This window comes from Artibeus jamaicensis, unplaced genomic scaffold (genome assembly GCF_021234435.1).
Source record: "Artibeus jamaicensis isolate MK-2021 breed Jamaican fruit bat unplaced genomic scaffold, CSHL_Jam_final contig_548, whole genome shotgun sequence".
NCBI classification, from domain to species: domain Eukaryota; kingdom Metazoa; phylum Chordata; class Mammalia; order Chiroptera; family Phyllostomidae; genus Artibeus; species Artibeus jamaicensis.
This window is the reverse complement of record NW_026521883.1, coordinates 16,573,977-16,595,249: the sequence shown is the minus strand read 5'-3', so window position 1 is coordinate 16,595,249 and position 21,273 is coordinate 16,573,977. Positions and strand designations below refer to the sequence as shown.

General features: G+C 36.3%; 1 protein-coding gene across 3 annotated transcripts in view; it reads right to left on the bottom strand.

The window, feature by feature from the left end:
• NEDD4 (NEDD4 E3 ubiquitin protein ligase) overlaps window positions 1-21,273 on the bottom strand; it is a 124,821-nt gene that overhangs the window by 42,294 nt on the left and 61,254 nt on the right. For all 3 annotated transcript variants that reach the window (XM_037151052.2, XM_053670120.1, XM_037151049.2), the window contains 3 exons: window positions 6,012-6,062; window positions 4,589-4,650; window positions 2,162-2,264 (listed from right to left, as the gene is read on the bottom strand). In XM_037151052.2, the coding sequence (XP_037006947.2) occupies window positions 2,162-2,264; window positions 4,589-4,650; window positions 6,012-6,062 (216 nt within the window). The remainder of the gene's footprint in view (window positions 1-2,161; window positions 2,265-4,588; window positions 4,651-6,011; window positions 6,063-21,273) is intronic.

The following is a 21,273-nucleotide window of genomic DNA, read 5'->3' as shown; positions in this document are numbered from 1 at the left end:
TACTACCCTCAAAGCTGAGATGCAACTGCCCACACTTTAATGGAGTTAAAGAAAGTCAGAAAGCAAGCGTTCAGAGCTACAACTTGTAGTTGACCTTGTAAAATACACCTAAATCTAAAGTTGCAAGGGGTACCAAAATCAAATGCTACATGATTATCTATATAGCCATCTTACTAAGGAACACCAATTGCCTTACAGTACGCCTCTTGTGAAGATCACAATTGTTTTCTTTAAATAGTAGAATTGTGTACATTCGGTTACAAATTAGATGTCAAAGGCAAGACGTCTCTGGTCATTAGCTGCACAGAATATAAATAAGCACCGATTCATGTGTTTGAATTCCTAGGGCCTTTGATAAATAAACTCCTACACGCTTACATCCACTGAAATTATAAGGTGCACTCTGAGGGAATTCGAACACCGAGACTTCAGACAAAATGAAGCGAAGCAGCTCTGCCCACAGAAACTGAACTGTGAATAAGGTGCCTGCGGTACGTGCGCGTGGGCAAAACTTGGAGCAGGTTACTAAATAATAAAATGCTGTTAGCTTTTTTAAAGTTACTAAATAAGGAATTTTCTTTCTTTACAGCAGACATCCTTCATGTCAAACAGAATTTTATTAGGCAAAATATCCTGTGCACCACAATGCCAGAAACTTTGACTCAATAAATATCTTAAAAATATTACGTCTGATAAATCACAGAAAAACCAAAAAGATACAAAGGTAAATTAAATAAGTGAATATAGACATAAGAAAGGCTACTGAGTTCTCTGGCCACCAAACTAAAGACTAATTATATTCTATGAGTAGAAAAAAAAGTTCTTTCCATTATTTCAGATTCCCCCACAAAATAAAATCTCATTTATGTACATAAAAAAATTCCTGTAAAGTTGTTACAAAAGCTCTGCTTGTCCTAGAGCTTTCTTCCTCTTCTGAAGGCATGTGGGTTTGTGAGGTAAAGTCCAGTCTTTGGGGAGGGTCCTCAGCTTCCCAGTTCTTCTGGAGACCCACCCAGATGCTCAGGCAAAGAGGCAGGGTAACAGGGCACTCCCTGTGTGTTTTCACTCTATGAGTTATGATGCTATCTTCGATGATAATGTTCCTGCAAGGGAAGCCTCAAAGGGGCAGGTGTTTTTGTCTTCTTTTCAACTCTTGATTTTTCTGCTGAAGAAACCCTTGGCCTCATCTGGCAAAACCAGGTGACTATGCAAATGAAGAAACTGAGGTTCAGAGAAGTTCAAGGCTGGCTAGTGGCAGACCCTGCTAACAGGATTCCAGTCTCCAAATCCCAGCCCAATTCTATTCCGAATACAGTCTTGGCTTCTTCCTCACTCACCCCAGATACACACAGTTCTGCCCAAATACTTGACTTGGACTTTCTCTTATCTTGTCACTCATGAAAAAGTATTAAATTCTGTTTGCCTCAAATAAATGTGGCTTTTTAGTAGGTCACTTGAATTCTCTCCTTCTCTTTCTCCCATTCCCTCCATTCCTATGAGCTCCATCTCCAACCATGACAGAAAAAGTAACAGGAAATTATGTTTCATAAAAAGTTCCTAATTAGCAGAGTCTCACCTCAAAATTTCCATGCATTTAACTTACAAAGTGTTCTTACTTTGATGCAGAGGAACATGACATGGTTTAGAAAACCAAACAACTAGAAACAGTTAATGATAATTACAATAAAAGCTCTCATTCATAAACATTGTATTCTCTATTCTTTTACCTTTATGAATGCCATTAATAATGGCCATTCGTTCTATAGAAAGATCCTTAGAGAAATGTTTAATAAATGCTTGGGTAAAATAAATAAATATCCAGGTAAATAATTTATATTGCACATTTAAAAAAATTTATTGACTTTAGAGAAGTGAAGAAGTGGTGTGGGGTGGGGAGAGAAAAGGAGTGAGAGAGAGAAGAACACTGATATATTGTTCCACTTATTTATGTACTCATTGGTTGATTCCGGTACGTGCCCTGACCGGGGATCAAACCTGCAACCTTGGTGTATCTGGATGATGCTCTAACTGAGATACTTAGCCAGGGCCTTTATTGCACATCTTAACTTCATTGTATAAAGTTACTTTTTCTTCATAGTCTACTAAAATAAGAAACTAGGTATTTCATGTTTAGTTTAACCAAATATTTATAAAATCTCACCTCTAATTCCTCAGCCTGTTCTGCATTATCTTCTTCTGAGCCACTGCTTTTAGGTAGATACGTCATTTTTAATCTCAGATAGCCTTTAACTCTTGATTTGTGACTGTAGAAGAGAAAATAATTATTCACAAAACTTTAACACTAGGCTGAAAAATATTCATTTAGTAAGAGTTCATTGAACACCCACCAGCTATTAGAGGAGACTCAATGACAAATTACAATGCAGAAAGCATCTAGGAAAAAGAATAAATGGTAGAGAAAAAGGAACATACATAAGTAAATAACTGTTACAAGATAAGATACTCAGGAAGTTTAAGTAAAAGATCAGAGAGAATTTAAAAGAAGTTGGTATTTGAGTTGGGACTCGAAGACTGGGGAACATTTTGGTGTGTGGCAGTCATGGCACAGGCACGGAGTGAAAAAAAGAGCAAAAAACAAGGAAATAGATGGGAGACCTGGGGTGCAGTTGAGGAAATAGCAGTAGTTGAACTTGGCTGGATTACAGGGTACACATAAAGGAGGTGGAGATGGTGAGGTCCAGGAGAAACAAGGGAAGTTGAGGTTTTATTTTGCATACTCTGTGAAGCCAGAGAATTTGGGGGACACAAAAAGGCCTCCTCAGAGATATGCGCTCAAGATACTAACCTAGCCACAAGGTCTGAGACGACAGAAGAGTGAAGAGCAAAGCCTGATAACCGTCTGGAACCCAGCATCTTTCTCTGACAGCTGTTTGGGTCTGTCCTACACTAATTTACCTCATGTGTTTTCATACCATATCACCTCTTTGATTAATGAGTTGTCTAAGCTCAAGGCGGCTACCCACTGTATTAATATTTAAATTGTTTAAGCCCATCTTTCTGAAGCTTCTAAATTAAGACTTATTGCCCCCATCAATGGCAATATCCTATTTATTTAAGAAGTCTTTGCTTGTCCCACCTTTCTACATAAATTTTGGGGGTGATTTTTATAAATATCAATTATGTAACTAACCAGTCTTTGTCTTTCTAGACAAGAGTCCTAATTCTTTTTTCCTATCTTCAAGAAATGACTCCACCATGCCTCCATTAATTTTTTTAGTAGTTCTTCTGTGTATGTATAGTTCTCATGGATTTGGAAAGTGGACCTACCCTGAGTGGTCAATAAAATCCCTGATGCGTGTTTCCAAGGCCACTAATGGTGGCTTGTCACCATATCTAAGGGGTAGTGAGCACACTGACTTGTTGCTATAAAAGATACAGAAAACTTGCTCTAATAATGTTTTATAGAAGAGTTTCTCTAAAATATGTTTCATGTCTTTCCATCTAGATACTAAGCCTGTGAGTTTGGACTTAATGGGGTGAAAAAAATTCAGGAGTTCAGATTTTCTATCTGAATGAAGTTCTTTCTGCACTTGCAATAATATGCAGGGCAGACAGAAGATGTAAATTGTTAGTGTTTAAAGATAAGGATACTAGAAAGCACTTGACAAATTGAAAAGCAGGCTACCAGGGCAATCAAATAAGAGAAGAAATATTTATTTTGTTATTCTTGGTATGCAGATGTCACAACCAGTGAACATTAAAGGGAGAAAAGAGATGTATATTCCAAGGCTTCTATAGAAATTAAATACCTGACTTCTCTTATGGAAAGCACTGTGCTTTTTGTTTTAACATACATATTACAAAGAGAATTTTAAATTTTTAAATAAAAACTTGCTAAGTTCCCATAGTATGCTTTTCAAATGCATTTTCTAATTTTAAAAGCAAGACAAACACTGTTTTCACAGATGTTCTTCCTCTGCTTTACTCTGACCTTCTTGACAGTAAATCCACACACATGTCTTGACTAGATTTTACTTGACTAATTGGTACAGAAGATCAAAAGGAGTTTTATTTACAGCTTAAACTTAAGAATTTTGACAAAAATCAAGTAATTTACTTTAGGAAAATAAAACGATAGATTTTAAATTCCAGTCTTTACTCATATTATTTTCTCTAAATATTTGAGTTCTCTGAAATTTCCTTTTTATTGAGGTATACAAAATATAGTTAGATTTTTCTGAAATTGGTTTTTGCAAGTTGAGTTGGATATTAGTTCTAGATGAACTAATGCTTGTGATTTTTTAATGACAGCATGACAAAGTTATATATGCTTTGTGATATAAAATCAATATAAAATGACAAATTTTAGCATTTTAGTCTGGTAAGTATTAGGGTTACAGATTTTTCCCAAAGGGGTGTGACCACGTTTCTGTATTTTCAGAATTTTTGTATTATGTGCATATTACTTTGTAATCAGACATAACAATAAAACTTTTTAAAATAATACAAAATTCAGAACTAGATTATTTACAAAGCTTTAAACTTTGAATTTTCAAAGCAGCTACTATAAGGTATGATGAAGAAATTTTTTTTAAACTTAATATATTATTATTTTATATTTACTGACCTTCTTGGGTGAAGAACAAAATCCTTAAATGTATATGGTCTCTCCATTCTTGGATTTTCTGTCTAGAATAAAACAGTGGGTTTTCAAGATATATCTAGAACACCAAAACATTAACTTTTCAAGAATATTAATGAACTATGGTCTAACACATAATTGAAGTTAGAAATGAGAAAACTGTAGCTTTAGATGAATGGTTACAATCAATAGTGCTTTCACCTTCCCACACCACAGGAATTTTAACCGGCATCACAACTGAGTCTAAAACAAGCTGAGCAGGTGTGTTGTGGAGCCAAAAATAGGGTAGGAAGTGAAAAAGCAGAAGCATGGTCAGTGGAATATGCAGTGTCAGAAAGCTGGCATGAGCTTAGAGACAATTCCAGGAGAATGAAAAAGTAAACAGCATGGAAAATAGGACTGAATTCAATACATTATTACAAGTTTATCATCTCTGAAGACTGTAGAAAGCCAATAAACATTTCAAAAGACTGATATGGTAAGGTATTACTTCTCTTTCTTACCAAGTTCAGCAGCCTTTTGTTTTAGTTATCCTTTTTTTCCCTGTTACATTTTGCACTGTTAACTAACCACTCAGTCATAAGACTCTTGAATTATCATGACATTATTTTACTCGGTTCTTTTCCTGTCTCCTATTGTCTGTCTTCTCTCAGTCCTGCCACTGTCCAAGGGTCAATGTTTGGCCTTCAACACTTTCATCTCTCTTGTCTGGACAGCCAGTCATTCTCCGAGATTCTGCTGTTACCTCACCCGAGATAACTCTCAATCTTTCCAGTCCCTTTTCCCCTAGATAATTTATTTTCATATCTCTGTCAGCTGCCCTCTCTAAGTTTTCATTTTTCCTGTTTTCTGTTGAAATTCAATAAGGCAAAAAAATAAATGTATCATATTTCAAAACAAAAGTGCTTTTCCATGCAACTTTTCTACTTGAGTTACCATCCTTATCTCCTAAGTTCAACCTGTATTATCTGTACTTTTTCCTTATTTTTTAAACCCCTGTCAGAAACTTGGTCCAATATAGTTTTATTCTAAAATGTTCCTTAAATCTGTCTGTTTGCCTCCAGTGCTCTATGCTTGGTCCAGATTCAGTGTCATGCCTACACTGTTATAACCCATCTTAGTTTCCTTCTGTGAGCCTAGACTCTCCTCCTTCCAGTTATTTCCAAACTGATCTTCAGAGCCTTTCTAAACTGATCTTCCTCAAACAATGTTTTCATAATGTTTACAAACTTCAACGGCTCCATTTCTTATTGGAGTTCACATAAGCGGGCCATGATGATCAAATTAAAACAGAAACTATATTAAGAAATAATAGTAGTATATATTTTAGAAATCAAATATTAATATGTATTTAATTTCTTAAAGTAAAAATAATAAACATAAAAAGTAAAATCACAAATGTACTCACCGGTAATGGGTAAAGAGGAACATCCACTTGACCTAGGAAATCATCTCTTGTCTATAAGAGAAAAAGGAAAAATAAGATTAGTAGTATGCTCAATCCTTTTAGAAAATTTTGATGAACTACTGCCACCACTGACCAAAAAAGTAGAAGGTTTTGTTGTTGTTGTTGTTCAATCCTGTACAATACCAATAGAAAACAAAAAGTAATATGATATGACTCCTGATAGTGGCATAATATATTAGGTTGATCCTTTTGCAGATAATAATTATGTACTCTAAAAATTTAAAAATAACTATTTGAAAGTACCATAAATTGACCCAAAGCAGGCAGAAACTGGAGGGGAGTCAATCCTGAAAGAAGAAACACATGGCTTTTCACCTGGTAGCACTCCACAGTTCATATGGAGAGGTGATTGGAACCATACCCAGAAATCTGAAATGAAACTTGCTTGAAGAGTTCTTAGACCTGGTTTGAGTTAACATAACTGGGAAGTGAGGGGGACAGTCCCTGAAAGGAAGAAGCCATGAGTCCCTCCAAATCTATATATAAAGTCTACCCAAATTCCTAGCTGACTCTTGAACTGCTGAAATGCACCTGTGAAAGGTAATGGCCGGAAGGCTGAAAGCACTGAGCACGGATTTCAGCTGACATTCACATGACAGAAGACAGCATTCTGTTAAGAACTTGCTAGAACAAAAATCAAAAACCTTCAGTGAAAGATAACTAAATCCATGGTCTCCACCATGTACCATACACACTGTCCAGTATACAATAAAAAGTGACTAAACACATAAAGAAATACAATCCAGTATCAAAGGAAATATAATTAAAAAACAACAACCACAAGATGATCCAGAATCTAGGAACTAGCAGACAAGGAAATCAAAACAACTATTATACAGATGTTTAAGGACTTAAAAGGAAAATAAGGTCATAATGAATGAATGGCTTGGGACTGTCATCAATGAAATGGAAAGTTCAAAAATGAATCAAATGTTTTATAACTGAAAAATATATCTGAATTAAAGATCAGTTGGCAGGCTTAATATATGATTGAAGATGACAGGAGAAAACTTATGTTAACTTGAAGATATATCCATAGAGTTGACCGTTTTTTGCCGTGTATAATGTGCACCCATGTTTTTGGCCCAACTTTCAGGAAAAAAATCTTTTGTTCTAATGTTTTAATTCAATTATTTACTTATTTATATTTAGAAACAAAACTGATGATCATATTCCATGCACTGGAGGATGTTAACATCCCTGGACTGCCCCCACGGAATGCCAGTAGCATTCTTCCTCCAGTTGTGACAACCAAAAATGTCTCCTGGCACTTGCCCCTGGGGGAGGAGCTGTCCCTGGTTGAGAACCACTGGTAAAGAAGGTATGAAACAGACTGCTTCAATCAGTGAACAAAAGATTCCGCCCTTTAAAAGAAAACAGCTTCACTGAGATATAATTAGCACCCTGTACAATTCACCCACTTAAAGTGTACAATTTTAGAACACTGTCAGCACTTCAAAAAGAGAACTCATACCCATTTCCTCCCTCTTTCCTCCGCCCTAGGCAGCCGTCAATCTACTTTCTATTTCTATGGGTTTGCCCTTTCTGGGCATTTTATATAAATGGAATCATACAGTATGTAGTCCTTTAAGCCTGACTTCTTCCACATACTAATATTTTCAGGGTTCACCCATGTTGCAGCAAATATCAGTACTTCATTTCTTTTTTTAATTTCTGAATAATATTACTACATTTATTTATCCATTTATCAGCTGATTGACACTGAGGTTTCCACTTTTGGCTATTATAAATGATGCCACTATAAACATTTGGGAATAAGTTTTTGTGCTAACATAGGCTATATACCTGGAAGTAGAATTGCTGGATTATACAGTAACTCTGTTTAACCTTTTGAGGAGCTGCCAGACTTTCCAAAGTGGTTGCGCCATTTTACATTCCCACCAGCATCATAAAAGTGTTTCAATTTCTCCATATCCTTGCCAACATTAATTACTACCCATCTTTTTGATAATAGCCTTGCTAGTGCCTGTGAAGTGGTATTTCATTGTGGTTTTGTTTGCATTTCCATAATGGCCAATGATACTGAATATCTTTTCATGTGTTTGTTGTGCGCCTCATTTCTTAAAAACTCTTAACTTACCAATCTGCCCTAGATATGCAGTCTTTACTGCAGAGGCAGTGCCTGGTCACTGCAGGACAGACAGAAAAAAAACATTTCATCCCATATATTGTTGCCCCATACTCCTCGTTCATTCATTGATTTCACTCTGAACAAAAGCATATTAACAAAAATCTCATATAATGAAAATTTCCATGTCTCAAGTAACTCTGGTATATAAAAACATTATTTTAAAAACTTCTTGGAACACTTCTTGCTTACATCTCCCTTCTTTGAAACAAGTGATCCAAAATGAGTTTGTTAACTTCTACTTTAAATGAAATGATCCCAGCCATGGCTGGTGTGGCTCAATGGTTTGAGCACTGGCCTAAGAACCAGAAAGTTGCCGGTTTGATTCCTGGTCAGAGCACACGTATGGGTTGCAGGCCAGGCCCCCAGGTGGGGGCAACCAATCTATGTTTCTCGACCTCTCCTTCTTCCTCCCTTCCCCTCTCTCTGAAATAAATAAGTAAAATCTTTCAGAAAAGAGAGAGAAAAATGATCCCCCAAACCTTGGGGGCAACATATTTCTACTATTAGAAAAACGAACAAATTTTCTAAACTAAAAATCAATACACCTGATCTGAGGAGACAGAGAATACGAAACTAGGAACTATCCCGGAAAGTCTGGGACACACGGTCGGAACATATGGTTGCTATAAATATGGACAATTAGAAGTTCTTTTTCCATTTACAAAGAAACAGGAATCGTTTTAAATTCATTCCTATGAAAGCAAGACAGTCTGTGATGTTCATTAATGTTTCCCTAGCCAACCAATTGTTCCAAATTCTGAATATCAAGCATTTCTTTGTGAGAGTCATTTCCTATATTCAAAGTGCATGCCACCTACTTCATAAAGCAAATTTGCATTTGGTAACACATAGTTAACTTAAGAACGCCTGACAAAACAATTCAGAACAGCCGGTGGTTTTAAACTGTGCAATGGGCACAGTTTAGTCAGTAAATAATACTTTATCTAATATTTTAAAGATATGAATTTCAATTTCTTAAAAACTTTTTTTTGAATGTGAGAAGAGAAAAATACAAATGGCTGTTTTTGCAAAACTTTAATTAGAACTACAGATGGCTCTAAGTTTCGGAGGACAAACATTAATTTTGATAAGGCTGAAGTGACTGTTCTGATTTATGAGAATAATGTTACAAAAAATCACAAATTTAAAAATAGATAAGTTAAAGTACCATAGCATTGAAGAATACTTGGCTTTAAAAAGAGTTTCCATTAAATCTGAATCAGAAATAATCTCCCAGGATAAATCTACAGTAGAAAGCAAAATATTAAAGGAAGAATCACTTCCTCATAACCAGCGCCACACACATTGCCCAAGTTTTCTGCTGTAATATCCAACTTTCCGTTTCAATCAGTAAAAATGAATTTTATACCTGAACTTAGTTAAGTATTTGGATAGTTTCAGTTTCAGACTTACCAATCAGGCCTTTTGTAATGAAGATAATTTTTTAAAGTAATTTTAAAACACAGGTTACACTGGGTACAGAATTGAAAGGAAAAAAAGGGCGTCTAGTTTCCACCTATCTATAACTCACCCACTGTCCTTCCGAAAGGCAACAGCAGTCGGTTTTTCTGAGTTTGGATATCCCTTCAGGTTTTTCTCTGATGGACTGTTATGCATGTTGCTTTTTTCCCCTTCAACGATATTTCTAGGGCCTTGTCCGATATCGCTCCACAGGGAGGTGCTTTACCTCTCGTGGTTGAACAGTACCCCACTGTACAGATACCAAAATTCAACCAATTCCCTCCCTAGAGACAGACATTCGGGGTGTTTCTAATCATTTGCTATTACAAACAATACCTCAATTGAACAAACTTGTGTTTATCATCTTGCATACATGCCAAAGATAATTTTTATTCTGTGTGATAATAAAGCCTACAGTGAGCTAATCCAAACTCATCTGAAATGGAAACAGATCTCAGTGACTGACTGACTGGGTGTTAGAGAAGGAAACAGTATCCGAATAAGCCCAAAAGTACATACAAGTTTTCGGAGATAAAATCAAGATCAAAGATTCAAAATCAAGAAGCTTGCATTTGAATTAACATCTTACTCAGTATCGATAACAACTGTCTTCACATAACAGTATTCAAATTCTCTATGTGTAAATGCCATGGTTCTTCTGTACAGACCACTAGTTCTAAAAAAAATGAATTAGGGTAAGCTATACAAAAAAACCCTAAATAAATTCATAGCAATAAATATGTTCAAACCATTGTTAATCATATTGTTTAAATTAATTCAAGAAATTAAGAGATATTTCAGAGATCACAAAAGACTAAGTAGACTTAAAGACTCTAAAGCTGAGATACTAAAAGTAAAACTATATGGAAACCTGTTTGTGTAAAGTAGAATTTAAATTATTTCTGAGTTAAGAGGTTAAACATTTTCTTGATTGAATACATGAAAACTCAATATTTTTCAGAGGATATTAGTGCATGTGAATCTCTGAGAAAAATAGCAGAACTTATATGAATGGACCCATTTATAATATTTTTAAAATAACAAACCACATATTTTCTGCTTCCAAAATTTTATAAAAACTATTATTTTAAATGAACACCCTCTCAAAATCAATACTACATCCCAGGTATTAAAAATAGAAAAAAGGATTATGAAAACTATTCAAATTTCGCTGAACTATTTTCTAATGTATACAGATTTTATTAAGTAAAATTTCATTGGCATAACTTCTACCTTCCCTCTCACATACAGACTCACTCTGTGCTATGACCTGCTTATTTTAAATGTTCTTTTGGAAGTTTAAGATTTATTGATTCAATCTTTTCAGTATGTTGAGAGGAAAATGGTGTTAGCTAAATAAACAGTATAATCTGATCTATGCTATAAAATCATAGTGCTATGGAAACCGGATGTCTTTGCTTAAAACAAACATTCAAAGTCCCAACCTTGTGATTTGCTCAGCTAGCCAGCCAGCCTGTCTGGTAGATTTAACTGTAAGACACACACTGTACTTGTTCTTTGACAATAGCTTCATACCGCTTGAAAATTTGGGTACATGCGTTCCACAGTCCTTAGCAACTTTCACATTTTTAAAGGTATGCCTTTACCTAAGTGGGGGTGGTGGAGAGAGAGCCAGGAGAAACCTCCCTCTAAATCAGTTTCAGTTTGAGTCTCCTCTGAATTTCAGTTGCTTTGGAGGTCTGCACTTTCTGATTATCACAAACTTGTGAAATGGACGATTTACCTTAAGTTCCTCCATCTCTACATGCTTTAAAGCAGGGGTCCCCAACCTCCCGCAGTGGACCTGGTACTGGTCTGGGTCTGTTAGGAACCAGGAGGCACAGCAGGAGGTGAACTTGAATGTAATGAGCTTGCATCATTCTGAAAACATCCCCCCAACCCAGTCCGTGGAGAGATTGTCTTCCACAAAACTGGTCCCTGGCGCTAAGAAAGTTGGCGACCACTGCTTTAAAGTTAAGTTTATAATTTACTATGAGGATTTTCAAATATAAATCATATTTTTCATATGCTACAAAAAAGAATCTGAAGCAAAGCCCTGGCTGGTATAGCTCAGTGGATTGAGCACAGGCCTACAATCCAGAGGATCACGGTTTGATTCCCAGTCAGGGCACATGCCTGGGTTGCAGGCCGGTTCCCTGAAGGCCAGTTCCCAGCAGGGGATGCACGAATGGCAACCATACATTGATGTTTCTCTCCCTCTCTCCTTCCCATCTAAAGATAAATAAATAAAATCTTTAAAAAAAAAAGAATCTGAAGCAGAGCAGGAGTAATAGGACTCAGGTTGTGTTGTGTCAAACATAAATTGGATTTAATAATTATTTTTTTAATTAAAATTTAACATGTCTAACATACTTTTAGAAGCAATTTTTATAGAATGCCTCTCAACTAAAGGACTATGTAGGTGAGAAGTCTTGCATTTGTTACAACTTTTCTCTCCTCAGAAAAGGGGAGCAGTTATTAAGTCTTCCCATTGTTTTAAATTTATACTTTTAAACAAAGAAAAATAACAAGAGGACTAACGTATAAAGTTAGAATTTAACCAGGAAATACCCACAGCTAGATAATTGATAAACGGGGTAAGACTCTTCCTGTCAGAGGGTAAAACTATTCATTCTTGATTGAAAATAAACAGACACAGAGAGTCTACTCTTCTGAGCACCACTTAATTGTGATACTACCTTTTTTTTTTTTCCTTTTGAGGAATGTCTCCCAAGCTACCAGGGAAAGAAAAGGTAAATTTGCTATAAAAACTGACTTTAGTGAAAGAGAGAAGGGGGCGGGTGGCCGAGAGAGAAACAGCGATTTGCTGTTCCACTTACTTACCTGTGCACTGGTTGATTCCTGTACGTGCCCTGACTGGGGATCAAACTGGCAACCTTGGTGTATCAGGATGATGCTCTAACCTACTAAACCACCTGGCCAGGGATGGAAAAGATGAACTCTTGAAACAATGGAAGCTAATATTCTCTGGGGAATTTTATCTATGGTCTAAATGAAAAACTAATTTAACAGATGGCTGCCACAGTTGAGATATAGTAACTTTAATTCTAAGAAACCAAAAAGCTGTGTGAGATCTCAGCTATGTAATTTATGAAGAAGTAAGTATGAGATGATCTAACATAATCATTTTAAAGTGGACAAAACAGAAGCTGTGGCAGTTGAGCAAGTGTCTAGAAGCTTCGGCTCCCAACCTACTCTAGGGTTTCAAAAAGTTTAGGTTAGTCATCTCAAGTGGTTTTCAAATTTCAGTGGTTGTCAGAATTATTTGGAGGGCATATTAAAGACAGATCACTGGGTTTCACTCCCAGAATTTCTGATTCAGTAGGTGTCGGATGGGGCCCGAGAATATGCAGTTTTAACAAGTTCCTGGGTAATATTCATGCATATGATCCAGTAGTCACACCCTGAGAGCCATGTCTTTATTTAATCCTTGGAGAAAACCAGGACAAGTAAGCAATGATTGATAACAGCTGAAGATGAATCAGCAGGGCATCTAAATGTATCTATCTTTTATCCCACTGATTTCCAAATGAACTTGGTTGTTTTAAGTTAACACTCAATGTCAAAAAGGAAAAAGGACTCATGCACATGGACAACTGTGTGGTGATTGTGGGTTGGGGGAAAGGGTATAAGGGGACTATATGGTAATAAGAAAACAAAAAAATTTTTTTAAAGATAACACCATGTAAATTAAGACAAAGATAACATCTAATGGAATTCCTCTGAAGGAAGCAACATGAATCAGGTATCTATGTATTTGCATTTCTTTCTAGCTTAAGTTGTAAAAACAGAAAAAATTCTAATTATGACAATCCTCTTTCAGAACTTTGAAGATTGGCTACTGCATAAACTCATTCCCCAAGTATGCTCTGAGGGATCATAGATTTGCTGGGTACTAAAAGAGTTCAATGGTGATCACATATTTGGGAAACATTTCATTAAAGAAAGTTCGAAAGTTTATTTCCGGACTTTAGGAATTCAACTTTACTAGTTTGCATTGTGACATTCCAAAAAATATAGCATGTGGCGTTATACAAACTTACTTGTCAATGGGATGGGTTTTATGTGAAGTATCTTACAGGTGAGGAACATTTTTTCAAAAATATTGGTCCAGAGGAAAAAACATAAATTCCTTAGCATGGGATTCCAGGCCCTGTTTCTCCGATCTACCTGCAGCCTTATCTAGTAACATAAGCCTCTCCAGTAGAACACTATGCCTTTGCCTTCAAACTCACTTCCATGTAAATCCTATCCACATACGATGCCCAGCTAAATGTCACTTTAATAAAAATTTTCTTGATGAAACTAAATTGCTAATTTCCTCCTCTGAAATTCTCCTCACCTTGTACGTTTTAACATCTGTGTTATAACCCCCTTCTACTCCAATGAGACTATAAATTCTGCGAGGTTGACAAATGCTCATGACTGGCTTCTATAGCCAGGCTCTGTGCTAAGTATAGGAGAATGTTCCTGATGTCACAGGCCTCCAGTCCTGCATGGTTGACAAACATGCACCTATAATTAAAATGTGTGTAAAAACTGAAGGAAAAATACAGAATTCTAGAGATGGAGATAGGAAAAGAGTTAGGGGAAACTTTCATTCTTTGTTATACCCCAATCTGCCCTGCCTTTATGGGTATTTAATACCTAGAGGTAAAGTACAAATTATTAATTAAAAAAAAACTGAAATGGCTTGACTTATTAGAAAATTATATCATCTTTATATCAATTAATACTTCCTTTGTGAAAACTAGCTATTTAGAACTGAAAGTATTCTATGATTTGAAGAGAACTTATCAGAAAGAAAACAGAAATAGTTCTAACATTAAAAAAACAATTCAGCAACATGACAGGAAATGCTACAATAGGAAAAGAAGATGGTTATCAGATTTCCCATGTGACTTAAAGTATCACTTGCCCATTTCGAGGGAGACAGTGTGTTGAACAGTATTAGAGCAATCATTGAAAGGGTTAAATGACTTGCTCCACTCCCTGCAATCTGCCTGCCTTCTGCAACGTGGACTTGAATTTAGTTCTCTGTCATGAGTGTGATGACCTGGTAGTTTGTGCTCCAGACTGGTTTATTGATTCCCTGACCACGTCTCTCATTGCTTTGACTATGGCCTATGTTGCTGGATCATTCACTGGTGTTCCTGCATGTAGGACTGAATGGCATTTTTTTACACGTAAGAGGCTCTTTTCCTTATGAAGGAGATGTGCAAGCTATTCCCCACACTTTTCCCCAGGCTTCCCCATCGGCTCCTGACCTTTTCTGCCCTCTAGTGACCATGAGCCACTCTCCACTCTTGGCATATGGAATCCACCACTTGGAATCTGCACGGAGATGGTAGCCTGACAGAATATGTCATCTGAAACTCTATTATTCAAGTCTCGAGAGATTATAACTCTGATCTCCTATTGATACTACACACAAATTAAAAAAATACATCCATGAGATGTGAAATACACAACTCACGTAGATGTTGACTCAGATAAAACCACCTCATTTATATGCATTGGTAGAATAAAAGGTGTTTTACCTTTGTAATTTTTGAAATTTTTACTTCTTGTAATAAATAATGTTTTCTCAGTTAAAAAATATTTCGGAACATTCTTACAATTTGATGACCTATTATCTGGTTAAATACAAGTTTCAGTGATCTACTAACCATTTTTAAAGTTTCTCCCAAGGTTAGAGACTCATAATTTCTTTTCATGAATATATCAGTGAAAACAGGAAAAAGGGGGAAATGTGGGTTGACCGTTGTTTAAGAAAATATGAAGTCAATGGATTCCTTTAAAGCCAAATTTTTCTTGCTTACAGCAGGACAGGGAAAAATAAGTCCACTGGATGTGGCTCCCCCCTCCGGCCACCACAGCTCCCGGGCACTGTAGTCCAAGGTGCCTTTCTCGGCACAGTGAGTGCTGTCGAAGCTGCAGGGCTGCAGCGCTGTGCAGCTCAACTGTCATGTTCTGGAGCAGCAGGTGTGCTGCAAGAACTGTTAAAACATGCAATACCCAACGGGGCACTGACCTCTTTTCCTTTAGATTGTCAAATTTAAAAAATGACAATAGCCAACACAACAATAGCCATCTGGTATGAATGAACAAGAGTGTACCTATTTTTTGTCAAACTGGCAGAAAAATATAGCTTTTTGGTGTGCTGAAGAATTTTAGTAGTTAATGTGTGCCACAAGACGAAAAAGGTTGAAAATCACTGTTCTGGAGGAAGCTTGTCCAATAGAACTTTGGGCAGTCATGGGATACTCCATATCTGCGCTGTCTAATGCAGTGGGCACCAATCATGTGTGAGCAGTTGAAATGTGTCTCATGCAAATGAGGGTCGGAATTTTAAATATGATTTAATTTAAATTAATTAAAATCTTAATAGCCACATGTGGTTACTGGCCACTATACTGGACAGATAGAGTTCTAGAAAATTTTTTAGTGAAATGGTATTTTTTAGTTTTAAGATTTTTAGTTCTTGCCCTGAGATTCAGACAGGTGCCCTGAGCTGACTGATTTCCTCATGCCGCCATATTCAGAATGACGAGTCTTTTTTAAAAAAAAAATAGGTTGGCTCGTAGCTAAGGAAAGGCTGAGTCAAGCTTTTCAAGAATGCTCCTGAAAAAGAAATCACCCAAAAGAAAAGAAAAGAAAGGGAGGAGAAGAGATGAATGACACGACCGCCAGGTGTTGATCACTGTTGAACTGGGGTTCGCTGGGGACACTCACGGGGGGCTCAAGGCATTCATCTTTCTACTTTGGTGTGTGTTGGAAATTTTCCATAATAAAAAGTTTTAAAATACTTGGGGAAAACATAGATAGTTTATAATGATTTATGTAATTTACACTAGTTGTTGAAGAAAAATTAAGAATGAAATTCCTAAATAGCCTTTAGGAGGTAGAAACACAGTATGTGTTATTTGATCAATAAAAATAATCGGAAAGAACGAAGTAATTATAAATATTGGGTAACAAGTCGGAAGAATAAAAAAAATATTTAAAAGATAAACTGGTTCTCTAGGAACAACATGTTCAAATAATAGTCCCTGAATTTAGCTTTACTCAGTAACAGCAAGAAGAGAGGGCTTGATTGGACTGTATGTTCCACAGAGTATATAAGTTAATCATCAGATTGTAGTGAGTCCAGGTGGAGATTTTCCTTTACACAACTCTTTTTTTCTTTCTGATGTTATTTTTTACTAGAATAACCTGCTCTAAGCAGTAGATTCCTCCTGCTGCAGAGTAGAATGAAAGTCCTCTTGGCTTGCAAGGTAGAAAAGTGCTTTATAATACATAATAGAGCTGTGTTTGGTCCAAATATGACATTTACTAGATTTATGATCTTGAGTAAGTCATTTTACCTTTTCTGAGTTTGTTCCCTATTTCTAATAAGGAGACAGTCACTATCACAGAGAGTTTTTTGAAATGTGGTATATAACATATGTTACCCGATTTAAAGTTTTACAGATACACATGTGGAGTTAAGGGTTTAAAACATATATCAGGATTTTCTCCAAGGTAAAGAATCATCATAGCTGAGGTTTCAAGTTCTAGTGACAGTGAGCATCCAATGTTACACTCCAGCAGAAGGTCATTATGGTCTCCTCTTCCTGCTGGTCCTGTACCCAATCCCATTTTTAATTGGGCTATTCTCTTCCTCAGAGTGGCAAGTATGCACATTTACATTTAAATGTATTGCCAAGAATGCAAAAGGGTGGGAAATGTGTTAAGGAAACCATGTATTCTATTATAAAGAATACTTAATTTAAATCTTTCTAGGAGTAGCTTCACTTCTAGAATATATGCATGTATTTCAGACAAGAGGTATAAAAACCAGGCCCCTCACTTACTATGAATTAATTAAATTATCATCAGGACTTAAGAATTTGGTGAGTAAATATTACTCTGAAGGCCTATTTTAGCCTGAATTAACTCAGTTTCAGAACCATAGAAAGAAATCACCTTCATCCCTAGTTCATCATTGCCCATAGCTATAAAACGTAACTGGGTAATCACTGGAAGTTTATTTTCTAGAGAAACAAACTGACCTCTGAGAAAAGACCTCCAGAAGCTGAGCTAGAGGCCTCCCAACAATGAAGCCTACCAGTTGAAAAGCCCTGCACAATTCAGAGCCTCCAAATCACTTCATATTGACTCATTCTCAAATACAGACGGACAGCAAGGTTGACAGGCTCCTGGAGAAAAATGTTCAGTAACAATAAGAACCAAACAACAATAGCAACAAAGTGACCTTACAGGAACCAGTAGGAGCCACATAAAAACAAAACAAAACAATCTGAATTATACTATTCTCAGATATATAAAAGATTGTATTAATAAAATAAGAATAAAAATAGGAAATCATCGCAAAGAAAGACAAAACTTAGGAATAAAATAACCAAAATTTTAAAATCAAACAGAAGGAGAAACTTGAGGGACATCTTCCAGATAGTAGGACAACAAGGCAAAGAGGCAGAAAACAGGAGAGAATAATAAGTTACTAGATCAGTCCAAGAGGCACAAACTTTGGCTAACAGGAATTCTAGGAAGAGAGAACAGAGAAAGAGGCAGGAGGGAAATCTTCAAAGAAATAACACCTGGCACAAATATTATCTTGATAAAAAATTTAAATTGGCTAAAAATTATATGGGCAGCCACATGTCTCAGAGCTTAGGAGCCCAGCTGCCCGAAGTATATTATTATATATTACACGTATTGTACTTTGCTTGTTTTATTTTAATGGCTTCTGTTGTCTTCTCACCTAAGTTATAAACTCGTCAATGCCAGGAATAATATTTGCCACTTAGAGCAGGCACATATTCTATTCCTGATAAATAGTTGTTAAACTCATTTGCTTTGAAGATGACTTGAGTTTCCATTAAGCTCTGTGACTCTTTCAGAGGGTTCAGTCTTTCAGCCTCGGTACAAAAGGTAAAGGTCATTCGCAGCTAAAACAGTTACTTGAGACTCCAGGAACAACTCCGAGAATCCAGTTCTTACATCAAGTCTGGAATGAAGTCATTTTATTAAACAATGATAACTTTAAAGCTACTCAAATGGCCTTGGTTTAAATACCCTGAAAAGTTTTGGCCCATTCAATCCTCTTCAGAAAACTTGCTCTGAACCTCTATCCAGACACATAGTTCTACGATACCAGTTAGTGGAATATGTAGGCCGTGAATCAGACTCCACTGTGGAAACTAATCCTTGAGTCACGATCATAATATTCCACTGGCACCTACCCCAGGGACAAGGTATTCGTTTAAGAGTGCCACTCTTACTTGCAAAGGATGGAGCATCAAGTAGCTCCCACACATCATTACAGTCATCACCTAAATACCCAGTTTGGTTATGTTTGTTCAAGGCCATCTGGCTGTCCTCATCTCTTAGCATACTCCAGTCACCTCTACCCCACTCCAAAGGGTTCCTTGCCTTCACTCATTAATTTAATAAATGTTTCTTGAGTGTCTATTTTGTGCTAGGCACTGTTCTAGGTCCTGGGGATGTAACAGTTTATAAGACAAAAAGTCCCTGTTTTAGGAAATTACATTCTAGTATATTAGAGCCCAGAAAACATTACCCTTTTGTTTACTCCCTTTTCTAGAATTCTTCTCTGATCAATTCTAGAAAATTTACATTTGCCTGCCTGCTTGCTTGCCTATTTATTTCTATCTCCCCATTCGTGAACTTTTGTTTTCCCTATGCTTCCTTTTTCTCATTTTTAATGAGATATTTAGTATCTTATGAGGTTTAATCAGGCTAAGCTATTCAGTAGTCACAATGACTACAAAAAACCCATCCACCAATAAGATTTCTGAAACTGCTCCAATGGAAGAACTGTTCCTAAGATTTTCATATACTAATTTACACTAGAGAAGTAATACACAATTTTAAGAAGCACTAAAGTTATATATAAAGGATTTTTAAACTTTCTCTTTGTAGAGCTATCAAAAGGACAGTTTATAACTCAGCACTGATTATACATAAATGGTGTTTAAGTTCGTCACATAAACCAATGCAAGATCTAAACATTCTTCATTGTACCCTAAACGACACTGCTGGAGGGAAAGCGTATTAAAAAGACTAAAAATGTTCACAAAGAGGAAGTCATAAGATATGACCTGAATGAGCCAGAATAATGAAAAAATATATAACATTTCAACTGCACATTTTTCAAATCTCATGCTGACAGGGGACAAAATTAGTATAGGCAGTAATTGTAAAAGCAATACAGACTAGGATAACAGCTACGATGAACTCAAGAGATGTCCTTAAGTAGAACTGCATGCCTTACAGACCAAGATTTCTAAGTCCTTAAAAGAAACCAAAATGTAATCCTAGAAAATTTAATAGAATTCTGGAAGAGTCATATTTAAGTTCTTTTCTGAGGCAGGTAGACAACTTTGCTTATGAATGTTTCTTGGTCTGAACAATCTCTTCTATTACATGGTCTCAATCAAAAACTAGTCTAAATGCCTAAATTGATTTAAATATCTTCACAAATTATATGGCCCTGACCAGAGTATACCTGTGGCTCTTTTTTAGGTAGAAGCAGGAGAGGGACTCACTGGATACTTCAACTGTCAACCCCATGACTGTTCTCATAAAACAGTGATCTTAATAAGCCTTTGCTTCTCAAAGTGTGTTTGGGGAAATAGTAGCATAGGTATGACTTGGGAGCTTGTCAGAAATACAGAACTCTTAGGCCTCACCATAGACCTATTGAACCAGAATCTGAATTTAACTGAAAATTTAATAAGCCATTCTTCAACCACAATCCTTAAAGCATTAGAAGGCAATACCCACCAACAACATTTTGAAAGAAAAATAAAAGAAAAAACGAAGTAGTCCTTGGTAATATTATTTTAACTATATCACAGAATGTATACTCTCAGCTTCTGTAAGGGGGACTAAAGATAAAAAATTCTGTTAAAAATATTTCTTTACTTAACAAACAACTGCATATAAAGACATTGTCCACTGTACTACAATTATCTTTGGTGTAAATTTCTTGCTGCTTCATAATATTTTTTTCTGCTAAGATAAGCACAAAACCTTTCAGAGTCTTATGATTTTATAATACATCTAAGTCAAGAGATGGCCTGATAATCCTCCCCCCCAAAGACACCCTAGAGACTAAGTAGAGACATCACAGATTCTCTTGGTCAAGGTGCTCTTTGTTGTAACTTGTGATGAATTGAGCTACCGGGTACATAGACATGCTACTGCTCACACTTCCAAGTTCTCAGATCTGCTCTAGTTACATCTAAGCAGTTTAGTTAAATCTCAGTGATGGTAAAATTGCTTTTCAACAACTATTGCCATGCTGAGCACCTTCCCAAGAAGATCTCAATCAGTTGGGATAGATCTGTTCACCTCTTGTTTTGAAAGGCTTTCTTACATTGCTAAGTGCCTGTCTCCACCTGACCATACATAGTCTTCAATCTCACACATGGGTAAACAAAGAATACTGAGTCATACACTTGAGCAATACTTCAGGTATTTTCTGGATATGTTGACAACATCATTGGTTCATTTTCTCAGCACTCACTCGCTCCTTTG